The sequence below is a fragment of the Protopterus annectens genome, chromosome 9.part0 (assembly GCF_019279795.1).
Source record: "Protopterus annectens isolate FY-2018-M chromosome 9.part0, PAN1.0, whole genome shotgun sequence".
NCBI lineage: Eukaryota > Metazoa > Chordata > Ceratodontiformes > Protopteridae > Protopterus > Protopterus annectens.
This window is the reverse complement of record NC_056743.1, coordinates 679,636,712-679,660,968: the sequence shown is the minus strand read 5'-3', so window position 1 is coordinate 679,660,968 and position 24,257 is coordinate 679,636,712. Positions and strand designations below refer to the sequence as shown.

At 41.2% G+C, this 24,257-nt stretch overlaps 1 protein-coding gene across 2 annotated transcripts in view; it reads left to right on the top strand.

Moving 5' to 3' along the window:
• The window catches only part of VARS1 (valyl-tRNA synthetase 1), a 623,655-nt gene that overhangs the window by 48,018 nt on the left and 551,380 nt on the right, over positions 1-24,257 (top strand). For both annotated transcript variants that reach the window (XM_044083285.1, XM_044083286.1), the window contains one exon: positions 3,934-4,308. In XM_044083285.1, the coding sequence (XP_043939220.1) occupies positions 3,958-4,308 (351 nt within the window). In that variant the 5' untranslated portion in view covers positions 3,934-3,957. The remainder of the gene's footprint in view (positions 1-3,933; positions 4,309-24,257) is intronic.

Genomic DNA, 24,257 nt, shown 5'->3' with positions numbered 1-24,257 from the left:
GAATGCCCTGCTGCCTCACACATGTGAAGAAACTGTGCACACACAGTTGAGTCGGCCTGTGTGTGTGTTACTTCCTGTGAAGGGAGAGCCTCTCATCGAAGAGTTGCACTGGGAGAGCCTCTCATCGAAGAGTTACACTGGGGGGACATCTGGGTTCAGGGAGCCAGGAGGAGGGACAGGGTGAGCTATGGAGGCATCCTGAAGTCAGAAGAGCTAGTCAGAAAAAATATGCAAGGAAAAAATAGTTTTACACATTCATCAGCAAAGTATTGGATGTATACAGAATCAAACCTGGTCCATTTTCAGAAGCTTGCAACTCAGAGCTGTGAGTTCCAAAACTAAAATAAGTAAATGCGGTATGGACAAAGCACTCAAATCAGCTGGTTGTAGCTCAGGTGAATATAAAAGATCGATCTGCACTCATTGGAAAGAGTATGGGAAGTGCCCAAGTGCATTGAACACATTTTCCTTAAGTATGTATAATACCCTGGGTCTCCCCTGATAAGAGGGCATTGGCCTTGTTAGACTAACCTGGTCGACAAAGTGTAAATAAATCCCTTCAGGGAGCTGTACCCCTCAGGTCCCTTGCTACTTAGTGTAATGATTTCAGGATCACTGTACCTCTAGGAAAAGGGGAATTCACCAAGGTAGGACTAGTATGAACTTGGTACGTATATCCCCTTAATCTCTTTGTTCTGAAGAACTCACTTAACCCTACTTGAATTTTCAGTAAATATCTATCAAAACCATACAATGTTTTTTAAAATCTAAACAAAGTAACCCAGTAAAATGATGAGTTCTGCATATTATACTGCTCCGACCTTTTTCACACAGCTGGGTAGAAAAATATTACTTCAAAAATATGGCAACTCTAGAGCAGCAGTACAAGATGTCTGTCCAGTACATTGGTCACAGCCAGATGCAACAGTGCCATATTAGCAGTGTTCAGCACTTTGGTATGACTTGACATTTCCCATTTCTCCCTAAATTGCAGTGTTTTGGAGTTTGGGTTTGAGGCTGTCTTCACTACTTGTATTACATTTAATGAATGCTTTCTCTCTGGACAGTACTGTAATATAATTGACGTTTGTCATTTTTAATTTTTGAATCTTCAGTATTATTTTATAAACATACATTAAACACAGTTGACATTAATGCAATTTTTATGCATGGTACACTTTTTATGATATCTTGGTCGTTTTTGTGTGTACGTAATACCAGATTCAGTCTCTCATACAGTATGTTCAACCAAATTTAATACATTACCATCTTTGGATTATTTGTGCATCTTGAGGCATTTTATAGAACTACAAATTTCAGTTTAACTGCAATACTTTCCTCCTGCATGGCATATACTTGCGCACCTTTTGCTATTTCTTTCATTTAGAGTTCTTATTAGCTGACTTTGGTCTTGGTTCTTATTTATTAAACATCATTTCCTTTGTGTCTGGGGACATGTGTAGATATATTTACAGACATTGCTTCTTTTTTCAACCTTGTTAGGCCTGACCTGATGTCCTGTAGACTGACACTTTGCTCTGCTAATGTTTTTATCCTCCTGTCCTTAGCATGCCTTTTCTTTCCCACTTCAAGTCATCATCTTCTGGGTCATGTTGGGGGGGGGGGGTGTTTTTACTTTTTTTTTTTTTTATATCTATATATATATCTATATCTATCTATATATCTATCTATATCTATCTATATCTATCTATCTATCTATATATATATATATATATATATATATATATATATATATATATATATATCTATAGGTTCATAGTAGGCCATCTGCCCTAGGGCATTTATAAGCCTAGCCAGAATGTGTTTGGCTTTCGCCACCCATTTTAAATTTATTTTGCTATGCCCCTTTTCAAGGTTAGTATACTGTGCCTCTGTCTAACAGTGACACAGAAGTGATACCCGGGATAAACCTACGATCTCCCATCCACTCATCAAGATTCCTCTTGAGAGTCAATGAGAGACTCTGCCTAACCTGGACTGGGATTTTATTCCAGAGTGAAGGGAGCCTCTGGGTTATGAATCTGTCCCTCCAGCATGTCCTATTTATTTCGGTGCTGAGGTTCAAGTCTCTCGAGCGTGTAGCTCGATGGGATTTGGATTTTCTGAGGTGCAGCATGTCCATTTATACATCGGGCACAGATCGCCTCTGAACAGGCTAGAGCTGGAGTTTCTTTAACCGATTATATGTGTGTGTGTGTGTGTGTGTGTGTGTGTGTGTGTATGTATATATATATATATATATATATATATATATATATATATATATATATATATATATATATATATATATATATATATATATATATATATATGATAACATTTTTTTTTTTTTTTTTTTTTTTGTGTAATATCCCCACTGTCATTATTACAGTTATCAACTCCTTTATATGTTCTTGGACCCTGTTTGTCCCTGACAAGAGCAGTTGTTTTGTTAATGTCATTCCATTTCCGGTGACCCTTTCAGTAGTCTCTCTCTCTCAATTCTTCCTTAAACTGGCTTAATACTGGGCAATCCCAAAATATATGTAGCCGTGTGCCTCTACTTCCTTTGTTACACCTCCAGCAATCACTTCAGCTGCTATGAATATCCTGCTTGGCCTGGCAGGTGTGTAAAACTAACAAGACACAGTTTTATGCAAATATTTTAAACTAACTTGCTCTTGTGGCATGTCGAGGGAGCCTAATTACCTTAGCTCATATATTTCCATTTATTCTTTCCTGCAGTTGTCCCCCGCCCCCCATATTCCTTCTTTTTCTGTGACTGAATTTTTGGGCTTCCAAGGTTCCAGTGCCTTGAAAATCCCTCTGTTTTTCTTTATCTCTTCTATTATTTGTGGGGGTTCCTCGCTAGTTATCAGTCTGTCTTTTCTTTTTTTCCCATCTCGTTGATATGCCTCAAAGTTTGCATTACATTTCTGTGGGTAATTCAGTTTCTTCCTACAATTTTTCCACATTCTCCCCTTTCTGTGGATCTGTGTGCCATATTTAATTTGTGTCCCTATTCTCTTCCATCTTGATCACAATTTATTTTCCCTGCCTTCCTTGCTCCATCATATTGGTACCATTTCTTCTCTTCAGTGTACCATTTGATCTTCCTGAAACATCTAGTAAGATAATTTTCATTTTTAGTGTTTTGTTTTGTCCTTCTGGGTATTCCAACAGTAATAACTACAAATTTGTCCCCTTCAACTGCTTTGTTTCCTTCCAGGTCACGCTTTCATTGTCCGCCTGATAGCCTATGTCCATTCATCTTAGTAGGTTCGCCAGATGGCAAGCCTTCTGATAGGACTCCCAGCCACACCCTCCACCCTGGTGTACCTATTTAATAGTATTATGTATTTTTCAAAAGACTGTAAATGCAAGCCTTTTGAGTATTTACAATCTTCTGTCAGCCCCACTTCAGTACGTTTGGTTTCTCCAAAGGTGGTATCCCCCCACTTCACGCTATGATTTGTACAGCTCACTGTTGAATTGCATAGCAACAGCATCAGTGCCATTCTATTTTTCTGCTCTGGAGTATCCCCTTGGGGTTTCCAGCCTTTCAGTTTCTCTCCCAACCACCGCCTTATGTTGTTGGGGCATATGTAAGCCATGGTAAATAATTTTAATCCATTAAATCCTTTCCAGCTTGCTGCTCTTTCATGCCTCTCTTAACAAATACTGTAATAACTAGTGCAGATGGTGGCCTTGTGCACTTGGTCATGGAGTATGATTACAAGCTATTGGAAGTTGTTTGTAAAGTTGTAAGACGCTGGTAATGTCTGGTGACAATTTCTTGAAAGATTAAACCTAATTTGGGGATGGGGCTAATCTTCTAGCATTACATTGACATTTTGTTGAATTTGACACAAAGGCCACATTTTTTTTTCACTTCATTTCTGTAATGTTTATCTGTTTCATTCTTTGTTACAGATCATTCTTGTCAGGTTGTAAAAAATGCCGACTCTCTACATCTTGCCAGACCCTGATAACTTTCAGAACTTGCGAATACTAATTGCAGCCCAGTATGGAAAGAGCGAGTTAAAGGTTGAGCATGTAAGCAGCACTGAGATGTTTCCAAAGAAATGCAACCCACACAAGCTGCCGGTACTGGAAACTGACTCTGGAATGTTCCTGTCGGGAGCCACTGCAGCTTCACATTTCCTCTCTCCAGACAAGCTGAAAGGTGGTAGTGCAAAGGAAGTGGCACTGGTTCAACAGTGGGTGAGCTTTGCCGACATTGAAGTTCTACAGGCAGCATGCGCATGGACTTTCCCTGTTCTGGGACTTGTGCAACAGAACAAGCAGGTAAATACAGAGAGCAGAATAACATTTGGGATCAGATGTTATATCGTTCTTTCTGGTCATTCGCAGCAAGTTATTTAAGGTGGTTGTAATTGTTAGAAAGTGAGACACATTCCATAATGTAGAGTTTGTTGCCTAATGGTATGTTAGACTGTTCAGAACCCAGTGGCTTAAGTTTTATATGTGCTATCCAGAGAAGATGCAACTAAAGTTATCTATCTTGTTATGACTTTCATAAAAGTAATTCATCACCTTGTCACCTTCAAAAACAATGGTATATTTGTCAACCAGGATAGGGCACTGATCTCTGTAGACCTATTTCAGACTTCCCCTGGAAGCACTGTCTGGCTTTGTGATTTGTTCAGGGTCACATAGTAAGTAAATGGTGGATCTGTGGATCAAATCCATGACTTCAGGAGAGAATCATGTTAGTAGTAGTGTTAAATCTGCACCAGACTGACAATCCCTGGAAAGCCTCAGTGAAACAAAGATGTGGACAATTGGTAGGTGGAACTACAGAAGAAGCTTTGGGGAGGGGATGGGAGATGGTCAGGTCATCCCCATGGTGGTGCCTGTTCAGAAGAGGAGAACTTGAATTGAAATGATATAGAAAACTACATACCCACAAGCCTGACCTTGTAATGAGGAAAGGGTATGGTGTGGATTGAGTAGAGTGAGAAGTTAGCTGATGTCCTGCAAAAAGTCTCCTTGTAAGATGAGCACAAACACAATTTAGTGGAAAACAGGATTTAGCAGTCTATCTTACATCAGTGTTAATTCCTAGAATTCCCTGGAAATCCTTTTGATGTTGCATACTTTGATTTCTGTCTTTAACTGATGACTTCACACGAGACCGATAGACAAAGAGCCCTCTGCAAGAGAGAAGCTGACTGAATTAGAAGTGTGGTTGTTTGATTTTTTATAGATAGATATATATCTATATATATCTATCTATATATATATATATATATATATATATATATATATATATATATATATATATATATATATATATATGGGTCTACTTCTATTCACCAACATCCCATTTCACTGAAACCCATTTCACTGACAGCTCATTTCACTGACAAACTTTCAAGGTGGGGCCTCACACACCCAAATGTGGGGGGCTGGGCCCCCCCCCTATATATTACAACTCCACTGCCCAACAACAGGGGGAGGGGCAAATCCCAGGTTTTGCCCTGATTACTTTTGTCAGTGAAATGAGGCTGTCAGTGAAATGGGTTTCAGTGAAATGGGATGTTGGTGAATAGAAGTATGTATGTGTGTGTGTGTATAGATATATATATATATATATATATATATATATATATATATATATGTGTATGTGTATATATATATATATATATATATATATATATATGTGTATGTGTGTGTGTGTATATATATATATATATATATATATATATATATATATATATATATATATATATATATATATATATATATATATATAAACATTGTGTTCCTTGTAGGTGAATATTGCAAGATATGTCCTCTGACATTGAATCTGGGGGGGGCTAAACCAGTTTGAGTAGTTCATGTTTGCATTTTTCATGGCAAATTGCCTCACGTGTATATTTCCAGAGAGACCTGTAAAACAAAATGCATTGTGATACATGGAATGCCTGAAACCCAGATCTTGGATGCTTTATGTAGTATTGCAGGTCACTGTTTTTAATTCATTATAGAAATGCTACATATTCACTTTTTAGAGCTATGGCATGCTTTAGTCTGTACTTCTTATTTTGATTCCCTTGTTTCACTTAACATGACCAACACAGAGCCACAGGTAATAGCCTAGTACTTCTATGTTGGTCATGTTAATAGCCTAGTACTTGCCTATGAACCTATCTGCCCAAGGGCATTTATAAGTCTAGCCAGAATGTGTTGGCTTTCGCCACCCCCTTAGATTAGTTCCCTGCGCCACTGTCCAGCAGAACCACTGTAGTGATCCCTGGGGTAAATTTTCTGTTTCCCATCCACCCATCAAGGTTTCTCTTGCAGATTGTTAGAGAGGGGCTCTGCCTGAAGTATATTGGAATCCTGTTCCAAAACCTGGGGAGTTTCTGAGACAGGAATCTCTCTCTCCAGCATGTCCTATTTATCGTTGTGGTGAGGTTTATATCTCTAGAGAGTGTGGCTCTCTGGGTTTTTTTTTTTTTTTTGGTGGAGCATGTCCATCAATTCTGGGTTGGACATGGCCTTGTATGTCAGGCCGAGATCACCTCTGAGTAAGCGGTATGCAACCGAGTACAGCTGGAGTTTCTTGAGTCGGGCTGCATCTGTTTGAGGACAGTAATCCTCTAGGTGAGGTACTTTTGGTCTTTCCAGCTGTTGCAGGTGTCTTATAAGGTACATCCCAAATGGGATGTTGTATTCCTATGATGGGTCTAATGAGTGATGAATAGAGAGGTGCAATAACCTCTTTTGTTTTGCGAACCATTTTGTGATTAGGTGGGCGACATAGAAGGATTTTCTAACCATCTTGGCAATATGATTATCAAGGGAGAGATTACTATCTACTTGGGTCCCCAGATCCCTTATTACATTTTCTGTATTTAGGGGACTGCCACTTATGTGGTAGTTCGTAGGTACTTTATTTTTTCCAAAGGGGGATGACTATGCACTTTTTGGCATTTAGCTTGAGGCCATGATTTTGACATCAGGTATCTGTCTCAGTGAGACCCTTCTGGAGGGTGTCTGTATCGGCCGGAGAATCAGTTATGGCCCCTAGTTTGCAGTCGTCTGCGAACTTGGTCAGCCGTAGTCCTCCTGTGCTTGCCTGTACCTCTGAGAAGTATATACTGAACAGGAGGGTTCCTAGGACTGAGCCCTAGGGGATGCCACTTGTAACTAGTTTAGAGTTGGACGTAGAACCTGCAACTCTCACCATGTGGGTTCTATCCATGAGCCAGTTGGCAACCCATCTTGTGATTTGGGGTTTATGTTCAAGCTGGTGAGCTTGTCTATAATACTAGAATAGGGAATGGTGTCAAAAGCCTTTGCGAGGTCTAGGTAGGCTGTGTGGACCTCCTTTCCCTCATCTTATGCCTTGGTAACTGTCTCAAAGAAGTCCACCAGGTTTAGGAGGCATGATCTGCCCTTAACAAAGCCAGACTGGGTAGGGTCCAAGATTTGGAGGTTCCCAATGTCTCTGTTAATCAGCTCCACGATGATGCGCTCCATAGACTTGCAGATCAGGCTTATAGGGCGATAGTTCCCGGGGTCCGTTGAGGCTCCACCTTTGTGGAGTGGGATAACTGTTGCTGTGCGCCACTCTGTGGGTACATAGCCTGTAGAGAGGCTGAGTTTGAACAGTGTGTTTAGGTGAGGGGTTAGTTCATTTTGGAGCTCTTATAAGACACAGCCTGGGACAATGTCCGGTCCCATTGAAGCTGTGTTTTTAGCTTTGGATAGGGCTGTTTTAACCGGTGTGTCTGTGATTGACGGGGGTCTTACATTCTTCTGGTATAGTTATGGGCCCTTTAGGGGGAGTGAAGTTTGCACTAAACCTGTCTGCCAGAATGTTGGCAATATCAGTCGGTTCAGTGTATTTTGTGCCATTCTGCACTAACTCAGAGCAGATCTGAGAGTTTCCACTTAGGTTCTTGACATAGCTAAAGAACGTTTCGTGGTTATCTTTGGAGTCATTGGCAATTTTTCTTTCAAAACTAGCCTTGGATGATTTAATGAGGGATCGTAGTTTCTTGATGATACTGATCAGGTATGTCTTTCCTCCTTGGGATTTTACTCTCTTGTACTAGCTTCCTCCTTCTGTTGTATAGCTTGTTTATGGCAAGGGTCCAGTTTCCTTTTCTTGGAGGAGTGAGTCTTGGTTTTACTTGCGATAGCATGATCCATGCATTCCTGCAGATGCTCATAGAGTGCCTTTGTAAAGGTTTCAGCAGCTTGGACAGCATTATCCTTTAGCATGGGGGCTGTGAACCTTTCCACCTCGGTCTTAAGTAACGTGAAGCTTGCTTTTGAAATGTTTTTCATGGTGGTTTCCTTGATTTGGGGGTGAGGGCGGAATGTGGATATCCAGAGTGATTAGTCTATGGTCTGATCTAACCAGCGAGGGGTTGTCCTCCGGTGTGCAACACCGGTCGCCCATGTTGGTGATGACCAGGTCCAATATGTTGCTCCCTCTGGTTGGGGTGTTGAACAGTTGATCCAGGGCATTTGAGTTTATAAATTCTAGGAAGCATTGGACAAGGGAGTTGGTTACTTGAGTAGTTCTCCCAGTTTGTTTTGGTAATTGAAATCGCCCAGTATTAGGGTGTTTGGTAGGACCTTCATATTTCCCAGTGTCTCCAGAAATGCATAATGGGGGTCCTGGGTCATAGTGGGTGATCTGTAGCAAGCTACAATTTGGATTGCAGTTTTGCCCATTGTTAGTTGCACATGGATGATCTCTGATGCATTGCGCTGCGCCACTAACCTAGAGGTGTGGGTATCCTTGATGAATATGGATACACCCCCTCCTTTTGTGTTTCGGTCCTTGTTCTGTGGCCGAAAGGTTTGGTATGAGTTTATAGCCTAGTAGTGCTGGGGTGCTCTCAGGAGCCTTAAACCAGGTTTCTGTTACTGCACAGATGTCTATGTTCTCCATACTGAGGAGTGACTCGAGTGCGTGCATTTTGAGGTCTAGACTTCTGGCGTTGAGTAGCATTACCCTCAGTTTTTGGTTACTTGTGCTATTTATGGTGGTGAGTTTGTCTTTTGAGCCTTGCCTAAAAAAGGCACTATGGGGGCGGCAAGAGCCTTAGCCAGTATTCGAAAGCCTAAGGGTGACGGGTGCAAGCCATCTCTTGCGAAGCAGCGTGGCTTGTCGAGTATGTCATCTGAGGCAGACAGATACTGGATCCCCTTTGACACCAGAAGCTTAGCCAATTGTTGAAATTGATCATTTTTTCTTTATACTGTGGCATCATTCTTGGTGAGGGCTGGATGCCACTCAGGGTCATACCGGCCTGGGCTACATGATCAGAGAGCTCTTCCATGTCTCTCCATGTAGTCCAGGGAGATGCGTCTGAGGTCATTCACACCAACATGGACAATGACAGAGTCATATTTGTAGTTGTTCTGGAGTGACCTGAGAGCTTGTGTTATGTGGTGGATCCTGCGCCCGACAGGCAGCTAACTGTGACCTTCTCCTTGTCCAGCCTAGTTAGTGGGACATCAGTATGTCTGACTATAGAGTCGCCTTATTACTAGTGTGTTGGTTATTTTATTTTGCCTTGAGGGCAGTGATTGCGCAGCACACTGATTATGTGAAGCATGTGTTTCATGGTTGGTGATGGGGTGTGGTGGTTGCTGGAGGTCTCTGTTGCATTTGCAGATTTTTATTTAGAACCTCCGAGTATGTTTTCATGTATTCATGTGTGTTATTTGCCAGTGTTGGTTTATTAGGTCTATGTGAGACTGGTGGTGTGTTGCAAGTATTACCCTTCTCCTCTTAACTGTCGGTTCTAGTCTTGGGTTGAGAGCTTTGCCCCCAGTTTGGCTGTTTAATTGCATCTCTCGCATATATTAGTGTTTTGGTGGTAGGAGGAGAGGGTTATCTGCGTGCATGAGGCAGTTGTAACATTGCCTCAAAATGCCCAGATTCACCAGTTGGACTGGAAACTGCCTTTTGGACATGCCTGAATAGGGTAGGGTAAGCTGTTTTTCTGATTGGCTGGTGGGGACGAATAGAGAACCTTGTCCTTCTGGACAGTATAGGGTGGTCTAGTACTAGCGTAAATTAGTGCTTGCTATGAGTTTTAAGCAAGTGCTTGACTGTGAAATGAAAGGTTTGAGTGCTAAAGTTGAAGGTTTGTCTAGTTCCAAGGGAAAAATCGAAGAGTAGACTTCGTGGAGCCAAGAATAGTTTAACTCTAGCTAACTTACTCATGTACCAACACCTGTGCCCAATGGTTCTTGGAATTCATAAATTCCAACGTCCTGGATCAACTAATCCATAGTCCTACCAGTGGCTCTAATATCCTAGACCTGGTCATTACCAACATGGGAAATTGATGCTCCACACCTATGGTCACACCCTCGTTAGTCAGGTCTGACAATACGCTAATCACCCTTAACATCCACATCCTACCCCCACCCCCCAGTAAGGAAACCTCCATAAAAAACTTCTCCAAAGCCAACTTCATGCTACTCAAGTCAGAAGTGACAAACTTCATGACACCCATGCAGACGGGAACTGAAAGTTCAACTGCTGAATCCTACACTAAGGCTCTGTACGAGCACATCCATTCATGCATGAATCGTGCCATCCCAAATAGAACCAAGATGCTCTCATCCAAAAAAAGGAAGCCAATCTGGTGGTCCCTTGCCATAAACAAACTTTACAACAAAAGGAAGAAACTGTTGTAGAAAAGAGGAAAATCCCAGGATGCAGCAAACTCCCTTATCAGCCTCAGTAAGAAACTGAGATCCCTCATAAAATCTTCCAAAGCTAGTTACGAAAATAAAATTGCCAAAGATTCCAAAGACAACCACAAGGCATTCTATAACTATATGCAATGGCAATGCTCAGATCTGCTCTGAGTTAAAACAGAATGGCATTAAATATACTGATCCCAAGGATATTGCCAGTATCCTGGCAGATCGATTCAGTGCCAACTTCACCCCCTCACCCCCTAAATGGCCCATCTCATTACCGGAAGATTGCCAAATTCCGGTAATAATGGCCACATAGGTAAAAAAAAACACACTCTCCAAAGCAAAGAATACAGCATCCAAGGGACAAGATGATATCCCGGGCTGTGTACTACATGAACTACAATATGAACTGGCACCTCACCTAAGTGTCATGTTTAATCATAGCCTCACCTCAGGTTTCGTGCCCACTGAGTGACACAGCGCTACAGTTATCCCACTCCACAAGGGAGGATCCATCTTGGATCCCGGAAACTATCGTCCCATCAGTCTGACAAGCCTTATCTGCAAGGCCATGGAGCGTGTTATCATGGAACTTATAAACAAAGACATTGGCAACCTTCAAACACTGGACCCCACCCAGTTTGGGTTTGTGAAGGGCCGCTCTTGTCTCCTTAACCTGACTGACTTCTTTGAATCAGTCTCCAGAGCCATGGACAAGGGTAAGGTGGTCCACATAGCCCATCTAGACCTTGCCAAGGCCTTTGACACCATCCCACACTCTGGAATCATAGATACACTTACTAAGCTGGGCATTAATCCCTACGTCACCCAATGGATTGCTAACTGGCTTACTTATAGAACCCACACTGTAGAAGTAGCCAACTCCAAATCCAGCTCCAGACAAGTGGAGTACCTCAGGGTTCAGTCCTTGGACAGCTCTTGTTTGGCATCTACTTCTCTGAAGTACAGGCCAAAACTAAGGGACTCTGGCTAAGAAAGTTTGCAGATGACTGCAAACTGGGAGCCATTATTGAATCCCCAAATGATGTGGATACTCTACAAAAGGGCCTTACCGAAACAGATGCTTGGTGCCAGAGCCATGGGCTCAAGCTCAATGTCAAGAAATGTATAGTTATCCCCTTTAGGAAAAAACATGTACCTGTGAATTACCATATAGGTGGCAGTACACTAAACACCGAAAGTGTGATAAGAGACTTAGGGACACAGGTGGACAGTGATCTCACCTTCGATAACAGTCAGGAAATCCTTCTATGTGGCACACCTCATCACTAAGGGCTTTTCATCCAGAAAAAAGGAGGTCATTGTCCCACTGTACTCATCCATCATTAGACGCATTATAGAATACAATGCCCCATTTGGTATGTACCTCTCAAAACATCTGCAACAACTGGAAAGGCCGCAGAAATACCTCACTAAAAGAATTGCAGGCCTAAAGCAGATGCCCTACGCTGACCGCCTTAAACTCCAGCTATACCCTGTCACATATCGTCTACTCGGAGGCGATCTCTGCTTAGCATACAAAGCCATGCCAAACCCAGAGCTGTTGGATATGCTACATTTAAAGAAATCCCAAACCCTCAGAGCCACACGCTCCAGGGATCTAAACCTTGTCATCAGTGTGGGATGAAATAGCCAGGGAATTGTTATGGCTAGGCTTGTATAGGCCATAGGGCTGATAGCCTAGTACCAGCCTATGAACTGGCACTGCCCAGTGTGCAAAACCGCACAAATGCGGTTTTTATAGCAGGGAAGTGAAAGAGATAGAAATTGGCCCAAAATGGTCAATAAACTACTAACTTCTGGGCTGAAAGCACTCCTCCAGTGACAGGCTGCTCAAAGCTCCCCTCTCTCGCAAGTGAACAATGAAACTTTCTTCTATCCAAGTAAGGTATGGGCAACACAGAAACTTGTAACACAGCCATGGATTCGGCAGTGACCTGAAAACTGGACTATAGTAGTTCAGAAAGGTGGGAAACGTGTGTGTGTGTGTGTGTGTGTGTGTGTGATATATGTGTGTGTGTGTGTATATGTATATGTATATGTATATATATATATATATATATATATATATATATATATATATATATATAATATATAATTTTTTTAATCTTTTTTTTTCAGAAAATAGAGCAGATACAATCAAAACAACACTTTTTACCCAATTAACCAGTTAAAAAGCTCAAAACTGAGCCCTGTTCTAGCAATCTTCAATCAAGCAAGTTCTAACTGCAGACTCCTGCCACTAGGGTACAAAGAAACCTTCTCCAAAAAAGACGGCCTGGATCAGTGCACAAGTTATACAAACAAAGCTAGATCCAGCAGGCCTGAATCTAGTCTATGCTACAGCAAACAAGGTGTACCGATTTCATAAAGAAAGTTCAAGTAAGCATGCGCCATAAGCCTTTAACCAGAAATTCCCAACTCAGAAGGGTGGAATCTGGCCTCTCCTCCCACAAGAGTGCAGACCACAAACCTTAATGCAAAATAATTGGCCTAAAGCCTAAGCGCTTAACCCAGAAATAATGCACTTTTAGAATAACCGACACTGAACCTTCAATCAGCAGTTCCCAACCTAGAAGGATGTACGTTACCTGTCCTGCCACAACAGTGCAGACCACAAACCTTCTTAATGTAAAACAACTGTTTGAAGCCCAAGTGCTTAAACCAAAGGCCTTAGAATAACGGTTACAATTAAATCAGGCTACTAACAAGCAGTAATAAAGGCAGCAGAATAAATTCATTTGAGTACTTTTAAGATGAGGCAAAAGCAAAATAAGGTAATAAAGTAGGATGAAACACAAATACGGTAAAGCAGATGAAGTGGAATTTTTTTTGTGTAGAGGGAGGAAACAGAGCAGATTAAGATACTATAGGGAAATGTCCTTCCAAGTGCTCTCTCTGTACACAGCAGAGGAGATGGGACTGGTTAGGAGTATCTGAAATCTAAATATGATCTCACCGATCAGATATCCCATACTACCACTATAGAGGGTCTTTCAAAAAGTGTACATAACAGCGAAAACAATGTAACTGTATAAATTAAGAATATGCACTGAAAAAAAGCCTTATCTCCACTATGTTACACAAAACTCACTTGAATGCTTCCTGCCTTTTCACACTAGATCTATTACTCAAAATAAAAAGCCATCCATATATTAAATATCTGAAATGTAAAAACCAGATGCTGGCTGGCCACCAAACTTAAACCAGTGAAGTATTTTCTGTACTCTCCACCAGCTTAGCAGTCGTCTTTGTTCTCGTTTAATTTAAAATGCTAGCACAACCCTAACACAGTTTTGTATTATAAATGTAATTTAGTTTCTATCAGTTTTATTATACATGTTTAAAGAGCACAAATTCACTAATAACCAAAACAACTGAACAATGTGTAATGCAAGGAATTATTAAACAACTAATTCAGTTTTCTGTACCTGTTCCCCAAAGTAAAATATACAAAATGTTTCTAATATTAAACTGTTTATTTTCATTCGAAATAAAAAATAGTATTTGATCAAGCATTTGTGACTTGGGCATTGTTCATGAAAAAAGTTCGTTATAATGTCTTTATTGAAATGGTGTAACAAAGCACATATAGAAATTTAGTCAGTGAAAAACAAAATATAAAATCCAGAACTACTGTTTTAGCGTATAATATCCCAAATAAAATGAGGCTTGCTTATTTTAGTATTTAAATTTTATGTGCGAGAGTAAGGTTTGCTGCTGTTCTGGGCATTTTGTCCTGCCCTCGTGGATTGGTAGAAGTGTAGCCAGCTGGATGGTTTTGCTGTGTGTTTGAGGCTGTTTTTAAATTTCTTTTTTGCTCACCGTTAGACTTTTGGCTGTGCTGCTTTGAGCTGCACAATAGAGCTACTTCTGCAGTATGAATCACCAGATTTTTACCTTTATCGAATGCCCCCCCAATAGAGAAGTGAAATTGAAATAAAATCTATAACTTGGTATAGGTTTTGTACAAAGTGAATGGAAAAAAGCTACAGTCATTCCCCTACATAAGGGAGGACCTTCCACAGAACCACACAGTTACAGACGCATATGTCTGACTAGCTGCCTATGCAAAGCCATGAAAAGACTTATGGAACTGATCAATCAGGATGTATTTCTAAACACTGGACATGTCTCAGTTTGGATTTGTCAGGGGCAGGTCATGTTTACTCATCCTGGTGGACTTGGTGACCTTTTCAAAAAAGCAGTGGATGAAGGCAGAATGGTACACACTGCATACTTCTACTTGGCCAAAGCTTTTGACACAAAGGATATTCACACCTCCAGGCTAATTGGCCCAACACAATGCATCTGAAATTATCCAGGTGCAACTAACACTAGGTAAGACTGCAATCCAAACTGTAGCTTGCTACAGATCCTGCACCATTCCCCAAGATTCTCACTACACCTTTCTAAACATACTGGAAATATTAAGATACAACCAAACGCCCTAATACTGGGTGATTTCAGCTACCCTGCCATTAACTGGGAAAACTACTTTGGTACCAGCACCTTTTCCCAACGGTTCTTGGAATTCAACTAATCCATTGTCCCACCAGGGGCTCCAGTATCCTAGACCTGGTCATTACCAACATGGGAGATAGATGCTCCACACCAGTGGTCACCCCCACATTGGTTAGGTCTGACCATAAGCAAATTACCCTTGACATCCACATCCCACCCCGACCCCCCAGTAAGGAAACCTCTGTTAAAAAAAAAAAAACTTCTCCAAAGCCAGCTTCATGCAACTCAAGTCAGAAGTGACCAACTTCATGACACCCATGCAGATGGAAGCTGAAAGTTCGACTGCTGAATCCTACACTAAGGCACTGTACGAGCGCATCCACTCATGCATGAATCGTGCCATTCCAAATAGAACCAAGGAGCTCTCCTCCAAAAAAAGGAAGCCAATCTGGTGGCCACCTGCCATAAACAAACTATACAATAGAAGAAAGAAACTGTTGCAGAAAAGAGGAAAATCCCAGGATGCAAAAAACTCCCTTACCAGCCTCCGTAAGAAGCTATGATCCCTCATAAAATCCTCCAGAGCTAGTTACGAAAATAAAATTGCCAAAAATTCCAAAGACAACCACAAGGCATTCTATAGTTATGTCAAGAATCTAAATGGCAATGCTCAGATATGCTCTGAGCTACAACAGAATGGCATTAAATATACTGATTCCAAGGATATTGCCAATATTCTGGCAGATCGATTCAGTGCAAACTTCACATTCCTCTCACCCCCTAAATGGCCCATAACACCAAAAGTTTGCCAAATTCCGGTAATCGCAGCCACACAGGTAGAAACCGCACTGTCCAAAGCTAAGAATACAGCATCCATGGGACCAGATGACATCCTGGGCTGTGTACTACATGAACTATAAAATGAACTGGCACCTCACCTAAGTATCATGTTTAATCACAGCCTCACCTCAGGCTTCGTGCCCACTGAGTGGTGCACAGCTACAGTTGTCCCACTGTACTCCTCCCTCATTAGACCCATTATAGAGTGCAAAGCTCCCGTTTGGTATGTGTACCCCACAAGACATCTGCAACGGTTGGAAAGGCCGCATCAATACTTCACTAAAAGAATCACAAGCCTAAAGCAGATGCCATGTACTGACAGTCTAAAAAAAAAACTCCACCTATACTCTGTGGCATATTGTCTACTCAAGAGGCGATCTCTGCTTAACATACAAGGCCATGTCAAACCCTGAGCTGTTGGACATGCTTCACTTGAAGAAATTCCAATCCGTCAGAGCCACACACTCCGGGGAATAAAGCCTTGTCATCACAATGAACAAAACATGCTGGAGGGATAGGTTCCTGACCCAGAGACTCCCCATACTCTGGTATAGACTCCCCATACATGTCAAGCAGAGCGCCTCTTTGGCGCTCTTCAAAAGGAACCTTGACTATTGGATGGGAGATAGGAAATTCACCCCGGGGATCATGTCAGTCGCCCTGCTAGACAGGGGTCCAGGGAAGTAAATATTGCAGGAAGAAATATCCAGGGAATTGTTATGGCTAGGCTTGTATAGGCCGTAGGGACGATAGCCTAGTACCAACCTATGACACGATTCCTAACTCGGGCAAAGTAGAGAAGCTAAATTGAGAACAAATCTCTGTCACCTGCTGGATTGTCAGTTGGCTTACGGATAGGAAGCAGAAAATCAAAATAGGGTAACACCATAGAGGAAGTAAGAACTGCACTAAGGAAAATTTAAGTTAGGGAAAGCAGAAGGCTCAGATGAGGTCACAGCAGATATGATAAAAATGTTGGGTGAGATAGGGGAGAAATGGCTCTTGAGGGTATTCACAGCAGTATGGAGAGAGAAAGATTTGGAGTGGGTGTGTGTTATGGTTCAGCTCTGAGCCTAATGCTGTTAATATTGGGGATTGACCACTTTAGCCAACAGGTCTGAGGGGGGACAGATCAACAAAATTGCTGTATGTAGATGACGTGGCATTAGAGGCAGACTCTGCATAACAACATTTAGCAAAGGATAGGGGAATGGAATGCAAAAATGAAGGCACAAGGGATGAAACTGAGTACATACAAGACCGTTGTAATGGCAGAAAATGGGGGAAATTAGAAGAAGCTGAGATCTGAGATGGAAGGGAAAATGGTGGAACAGGTTAACGGCTTAAGGTATCTGGGAGGAGTGGTTGATGACAAGTCTGAATGAGGCGGTCTAAGCTAGAATCAAAGGAGCTGCAGCCAAGTGGTACAGAGTTTCAGGTGCCGTATATGACAGGTGTATGGGACAATGCCAAAGAAGGTGAAAAATGCAGTGTACAAAACAGTAGGGCGACCCGTATAACTGTATGGTACAGAAACTTGGGCAGTAAAGGCAGAGCAGTTGAGGAAAGTGCCTGAGATGGGTGTTGGGATGCACACTGTTGGACAGATGAATAAAGGAGTACATAAGAGTAGAAGCCAAAGTAGCTTAGATTTGCAGAAAAGGTCAAAGAGAAGAGGAAGGCAGGAGGAAACTAGGGCACCAGCAAAGGGATGGATTTTGTCAGATGACGTGCCAGGCATGAGTGTCTTAGAAGGTAGGAGAGTGACACTGAATAGTGGGAGAGATTGTGACAGTTGACTTGACATCCCACCCCTAAGTAGAAAATGAAGGAGGAAAGGTGATTGATCAGTGAATGAAAACTGCTAAATGTTGCTGTTTTCTAAGGAAAGGTTCTCTTGTGAAGCAGTCTTTTTTTTTCTTTCTTTTTTGCCTTTTTAGAGAGGTTGTAGCTTGATTTAATGGGTCTGGGCGTTTTCCTCTGTCCTTGGGGAACAGTAATGTAGACAATTGGTTGTCTTTACTGTTTGAGGCCATTTTAAAATTTCCTCTGTTTTGCATGCCCTCGTACTCCCTTTAGTTAGGCTGCGTAAAGCTGCACATTTTAAGCGGTTGCAGGGCACAATGCATGCAATAGATCCAAGCACCTAGCCTGGAAACTTTGCTGCAATCTCTTCAGGCATAAGTGCTTGATCAGCTAACTACAGCTGTTACAGCACCCCTCAAAAAACTCCAGCTTTACTCCATAGCATATTGCCTACTCCAAGGTGATCTCTGCCTAACATATAAAGCTATGTCAAACCCAGAGCTGTTGGACATGCTACACCTAAAGAAATCCCATTCCCTCCAAGCTACACGCTCTAGGGACGTAAACCTTGACACCACAATAAACAGGACATGCTGGAGGGATAGATTCCTGTCCCAGAGACTTCCTACACTCTGGAACAAGCTACCCATCTATGTCGAGCAAAGTTCTTCATTAGCATTCTTCAAGAAAAATCTTGAGTGGATGGGAAGTAGGAAATACACCCGGGGATCACTTCTGTGTCTCTGCTGGACAGTGGCACAGGAAAATGACTTTCTTGGGTGGCGTAAGCTATGGTACCTTGCTGGCTAGGCTTATGTAGGCCCTTGGGCCGATAGCCAAGTACATACCTATGAACCTTGCCACAAGTGCTTGATCAGATAAATAAGGTGCATCAGCCATTAAGATCCCCCTACACCTATTGATTAAGCTACTGATTAACAGTATATTAGATGGTACTTGACCCTCTTAATGAAACACTTGGTGACATGTTAGATCTTTGTGTGTCCCTTCTGTAGCCAGCATCATAACACTAGGTATCCTTAGGCAGTGTAGGCACTGCCAGATGTTCACGGATGATGAACTTTCTGTAGAAGGTGTAAGTATCTACAAAATATGGAGGCCACAGCACAGTATCAGCCACACCTCTGCTGGAATGCTACATACTAATATGCTGAGGTCAAAATTCACTTCCCTTAAAAGTTTCAGAACCTCCTGCAATGAACAGTTGAATATGAGGATTCCATATGGACCAACTCTGATAGATTTGTCAAAATTTGCATACACCGTCACCAGTGCAGCATTAGCAGCTACTTGTGAATGAGCTCTATTTCTAAAAAAAAAATGTCTGTCCCTATTAGGACACAATAAAGCTACCCACTGTGTTTTTCCACCAGCATAAATAAGCTGTATAACAAAAGGACAAATATTATTTTCTAAAGCAAATCTTAGTCTACTAATATTAACAGTTCTGTCAAAGATCAGCAAAGAGCTAGAAACTACCATCAGGAAGATCAAAACAAATAATTTGTTGAGGCTAGCATTTGATGTCAAGGATAATTATAACTTATGTAACTTAACATTAGAAAGTTAAAACAATACTATCCAGCAACGTTTTAAACTAGTCCATAATGACAGCATTCTCTGACCCTAAATACATAGTTGATACACTTGCAAATAACTGTTTCTGGGATAAAGTTAGCAGTAAATTTATATCAACTTTTGCAAATCTCAGATTGCCTTACACCCCCAGGATCATCAAGGAACATGCTCTGTTTGTGCTTTCAAAAACTAAAAAAAATTGATTCCATTGACAGAAAACTTATTTGGGTGCTTCAAAATAACACCAAATAGACTCTCTGAAAATCCCACCTTTGCTTGTATAATATAAGCTTAGCCACAGAGTATATCCCTGAAGTATGGAGAACTGCTGTTTTTGGTGTCCTTTCACAGGGCGGTCCTACAGCAGACCCTGGAACTATTGACCCATCGGTCTAACTATTCTGCAAAACTGTAGAACGTGATATGTTTGACTGGATCCCTATCAAATTCGAAATTCATATGGTCGGGACCATATGATTGAAGTTTTAAAACTTCAAATGTTTTGAATGGAGATTGCGGTGCAGCGTGGATCGGGAAATTTGCCCTGTTCCTCACTGTGGTGCAGTCTCACAGTTGATGTATTTAATTTGCAGGGGTGTGGGGGGTGCAGGGGGCTTGCCCCACCCCCCCCTGCAAAAACAGAAAGAAAAGAAGCTTTTTGTTTTTATTTGAAGTTCGGAAAATTCTACTATGTGGTCCTGACCATATGATTTTCACATTTTCTGAACTTCGAGCAACTGATCTGTTTGACTTTGATATGTTTGACATTGTAAACTCTGATATCAGACACTTCATTTAACTAGACCCTCAGTAGTTTGGCTTTGTAAAGGGTAGGCAGTGTCTACTTAATTTAGTAAGCTTCTTTGAAAAGGTCCTGAATTTGGTTAATAGTAGACACTCTGTTCATGCAACATGTTTAGATCTGGCCAAAGGCTTTTCATACCATCCTGCATGCAGGTGTTGTAAATAAATCAAAAATACCTAAATGTGGGCTCTTGCATGTTATAGGTAACAAAGTATCTGAACGATAGAACCCTGATGATCAAGATAATGGGTGTCAGCTAAAAAAGCAAGAAAGTAAGTAGCAGTGTTCTTCAGGGCTCTGTTTCAGACCCCTTATTTTTTGGTATTCTGTCTCCAGTTCTGTGTTCCTCAGAAGATGAAATTGCATCCGTCAATGTTCCCAGGCTACTTTTTATACTTTTACTTTTTTTTGGTTAATTTTTTTTCATTTTTGTTATTTATTTATTTATTGGTATTTTTAACATGTTTTCAGGAGTTTTTCATTTATTTCGGCTTTTTTTTTTCTTTGAAACTTCCCTTCAGCATTTTGCAATTTAGCGTATGATTTTGGAGTACAGTTTCTGTTGGACTTTTTTACTATCACATTAGTTTGGATAGTGCAGTGAGGACCATTATTTAATGAATTTGTTGATGTTTTGACTGCAAAGGGGGGGGGGGTTCCCCTAATTGTATTCTAATTTAGGTATGTTTTCAGAACAGTCCATACTTCATGTTTGCAGATTTCACAAGAACAGAAGTCTAGCTGTGTATGTACTTATTTTTCCTTGTTTTTTTCTAGGCACAGTGTTTATCTCCTGAAAAAGTTTTCCTACCTTGATCCTTTAACTAGCCATGTTCTAGCTTTGGTGTCAGTTGTAGCTATGCTAGTCTAATTGACTGCCAACTTCTTTGCTCATCTTTTAAGTTCAACCTCTGTTCCAAGGCCGAATGCCAGGTTTTTTTTTTCATCTGTTACTTTTTACTTGATGGATTTTCTCTCACCAGCCCTTTTCTATCCTTTGTGTCAGTTGTGGGCATACAAAAGTCCAATTCTCAGACTGCTTGGACTGCCATCTTTGTTCTACTTTGTGGTAGACAGCCAGCCTTAGTTCCATGGTCTGATATGGGCTCCTTTCTTTTACTGAGTACTACTTTCTGGCCCAGTATGTTAGTGCCTTCAGTGACTACGCTCCCTGTTTGTATTGACCTCTGTTATATGGTTAAATCCAGGCAGGATGTTACTTCTGCACTCTTCATATTCTTTGAAGGTGATACCTTGGGCTTTGATCTCGACATTCCCGGCAACTTAATTGACGTCAACTCCACTTCATTGGTAGATCTTACTGAACCTTCCATTATTGCCTCAACAGCCTGTCTGTACCCTTTCTGGCTGCAGCTTCTGAATGTGCAACAGACTCCTTGGACATATACCAAATAACTCAAGGCAGCCCCAAGGAATCCCAAAAGAACAAACGAGTCCAGTATAAAAAAATACATTTATTGAATAAATGTTGAGCGTTTTTGTCCCAGTGTTAGTGGCAAAACGCTTGACATTTGCTCAATAAATTTATTTTTATACTGGAGTCATTTGCTCTTTTGGAATTCCTTGCAGCTGCCTAGAGTTATTTGGTTTGTGGTTTCTTTCTCAAGGCCTACTCTGCTTTTGTTTTTTCTTTGAACAGATCCAGGACAAACCCTTACAAGTGGATGATGAACCAAGAGGTCTTTGTACAGATCACCCATCGGTGGGGAGTTCTCCAGCTATATTTTTTTCCTCCACTCTGAACAGGCAGCTCAGACTGTTCTGTTCCAGGTACCATGCCGACAGGTTTGGAAAATGGAAATGTCTGTCATGGAAAGGGAAATTCCTATATGCTTTTCCTCCCTTTTGTTTGATTCCAAATTTGTCCTCCATATCGAGGAAAAAACAACCCTAAGATTCTCTAGGCGACTCCCTTCTGGCTCCGACAACATTGGTACTCTCTTCTGTTTCACCTGGCTCATTTACCCAAGTTTATAAGCATTGAACCTAACTTTTTGAGTGATATGATTTTGATTCCATCTAGGTACCAGTTTTCAGAGAATGTGCTGCAGGTGTTACAGGAGGCCAGAAAATACTACAAGTAAATTTTTATTTCTAAATTAAAAATATTTTCTGTTTTGGTGCTATTCGAGAAGTTGGGCATTTTAGAATGGTTATTCATGATAATTTTTCCTGTTTGCATGAGCTACTCAATTCAGGCCTAGCATATTTCAAGGCTCTTATCAGCTGTATCTACCTGTTCACCTTTAAGACCACCACTTTCAACAGACGAAGGATGCCTTTCACAAATTGCTTGACCTCAAAATATCAGGAGACCAAGAATATAAATTTCCCTCACCTTGGAACCTGATCTGTGTTTTGGAAAAACTGGCACTGCTTCCTTTTGAACTTGCTCTTTCCAATTCCTTAATTTTGTATTTGGCAAACAGTTCTACTAGTAACCTTGCTCAGCTAAAAGTGATCTTGGATGGTACCTCCACCTTTCCTAATAGTTCACAAAGGTAGCTTGCTTCTTAGGACTAACCCGTCGTTCTTACCTAAGGCAATCAGTGAAACGTCCCTAAAGCAATCCATAAACATGCTTTCTTCCCCATCTTCAAAATGAAAGGGAAAGAATTTTGCATTGTTTTAGATGTCCGTAGGCAGCTCGGGTTCTTTCTTATCAGAACAAAATCTGTCCAAAAAACCTGAGCAGTTATTTGTTTCCTTTGAGCATAAGAAGCTGGTTGCTCCAGTTTCCAAGCAAAAGCATTTCTAATTTGGATTTCTATGGCTGTTTCATTTTGTTATTCATTTTGTGGGAAATATCTTTCAGGTCCGATTTTAAAGCTCATTCTACTAGTCTAGACTGTAAATCTATTTTAGAAGATGCTACCTGGTCTAACTTCTGCTCTGTTACTTCTATTTTTTCCATATCTGTAATTGTGTACTCCAGTTCCACTACTTTCCTGCACCCTTTCTGTCTCTAATCAGTTTTGGGAAATTTCCCATAAGTAGTGAATACAGCAACAGTGATTTATTGAAGGACATTTATTTATGCAAGAACTTACTGTAAGAGTAGATGTATGTTGTAGTATGAATTTCCCATCCTCTGTCCCCCAGTTTTTTTTCTTTCTGGTTTCCTTTTTCTGGCTGAGGTGGGTACACTTTTACACCCCCCACACACTCTCTTTTGTCCCCTTATCTTCTGCCTTTCTCTTCTACCCCTTTGGTCTGGGGCCACAAAAGTCCTGAGGATTTTCACACCTCTATGTCCTTGTATACCACTTTGCATTCTTGTGGTTTGGGCATACATTGGACGTATGATGCAACAAGATGGCTTCCAAGCTTTGGTATGCTGGATGGACCTATTATATCCTTGGCAAGATACTTCCGTAGGTATCGAATATTGCAACAGTGATTCAGTCGGACATCTACCATTGTGGGAAGTTCTTCTATAACTGTACTTTCTTCCCACAAGTATGAACAATATTTTGTTCAGTGAAGTTTTGGCACAAGCTTCAGATTTGTACAAAATTATTTCCCCCAGTCTTCGGCATTCTGTGGAATTGTAATAATGTTTGCAGTTCATTCTGGATTCAGAATTGGGCATATTCCCCTGTGGCAAACAAATCTCTCATTACTTGCTCTGTTTGTATTGCCTGATCATAATTTTAAAACTTGGAAAGTTTGTGCTAGCATTACAGATAATGCCATATGGCAGAGGGTGTGAGACGTATCTCTGGAGTTTCCTAGTCTGGAAGGAGAGCCTGTATAGGTTGTGTGCCTCGGAACTTTGCATTGCCCAGAAACAAACCTTGAGGAAGACAAGGAGGAAGGAAGAGGAAAGCATAATGAAGGAAATTCCTTTAAGAAAATAATTATGTTTGATACAGAGTTTTGAAATATGCCCCCAGGTTTCAGGCCTACTACCAAGTGCAGAAAAATCTCTACATTTGTCAGTCTAAGTCTGCGGCCAAGCTAATAGGACTTTGACAGGCTGGGGCAGTAT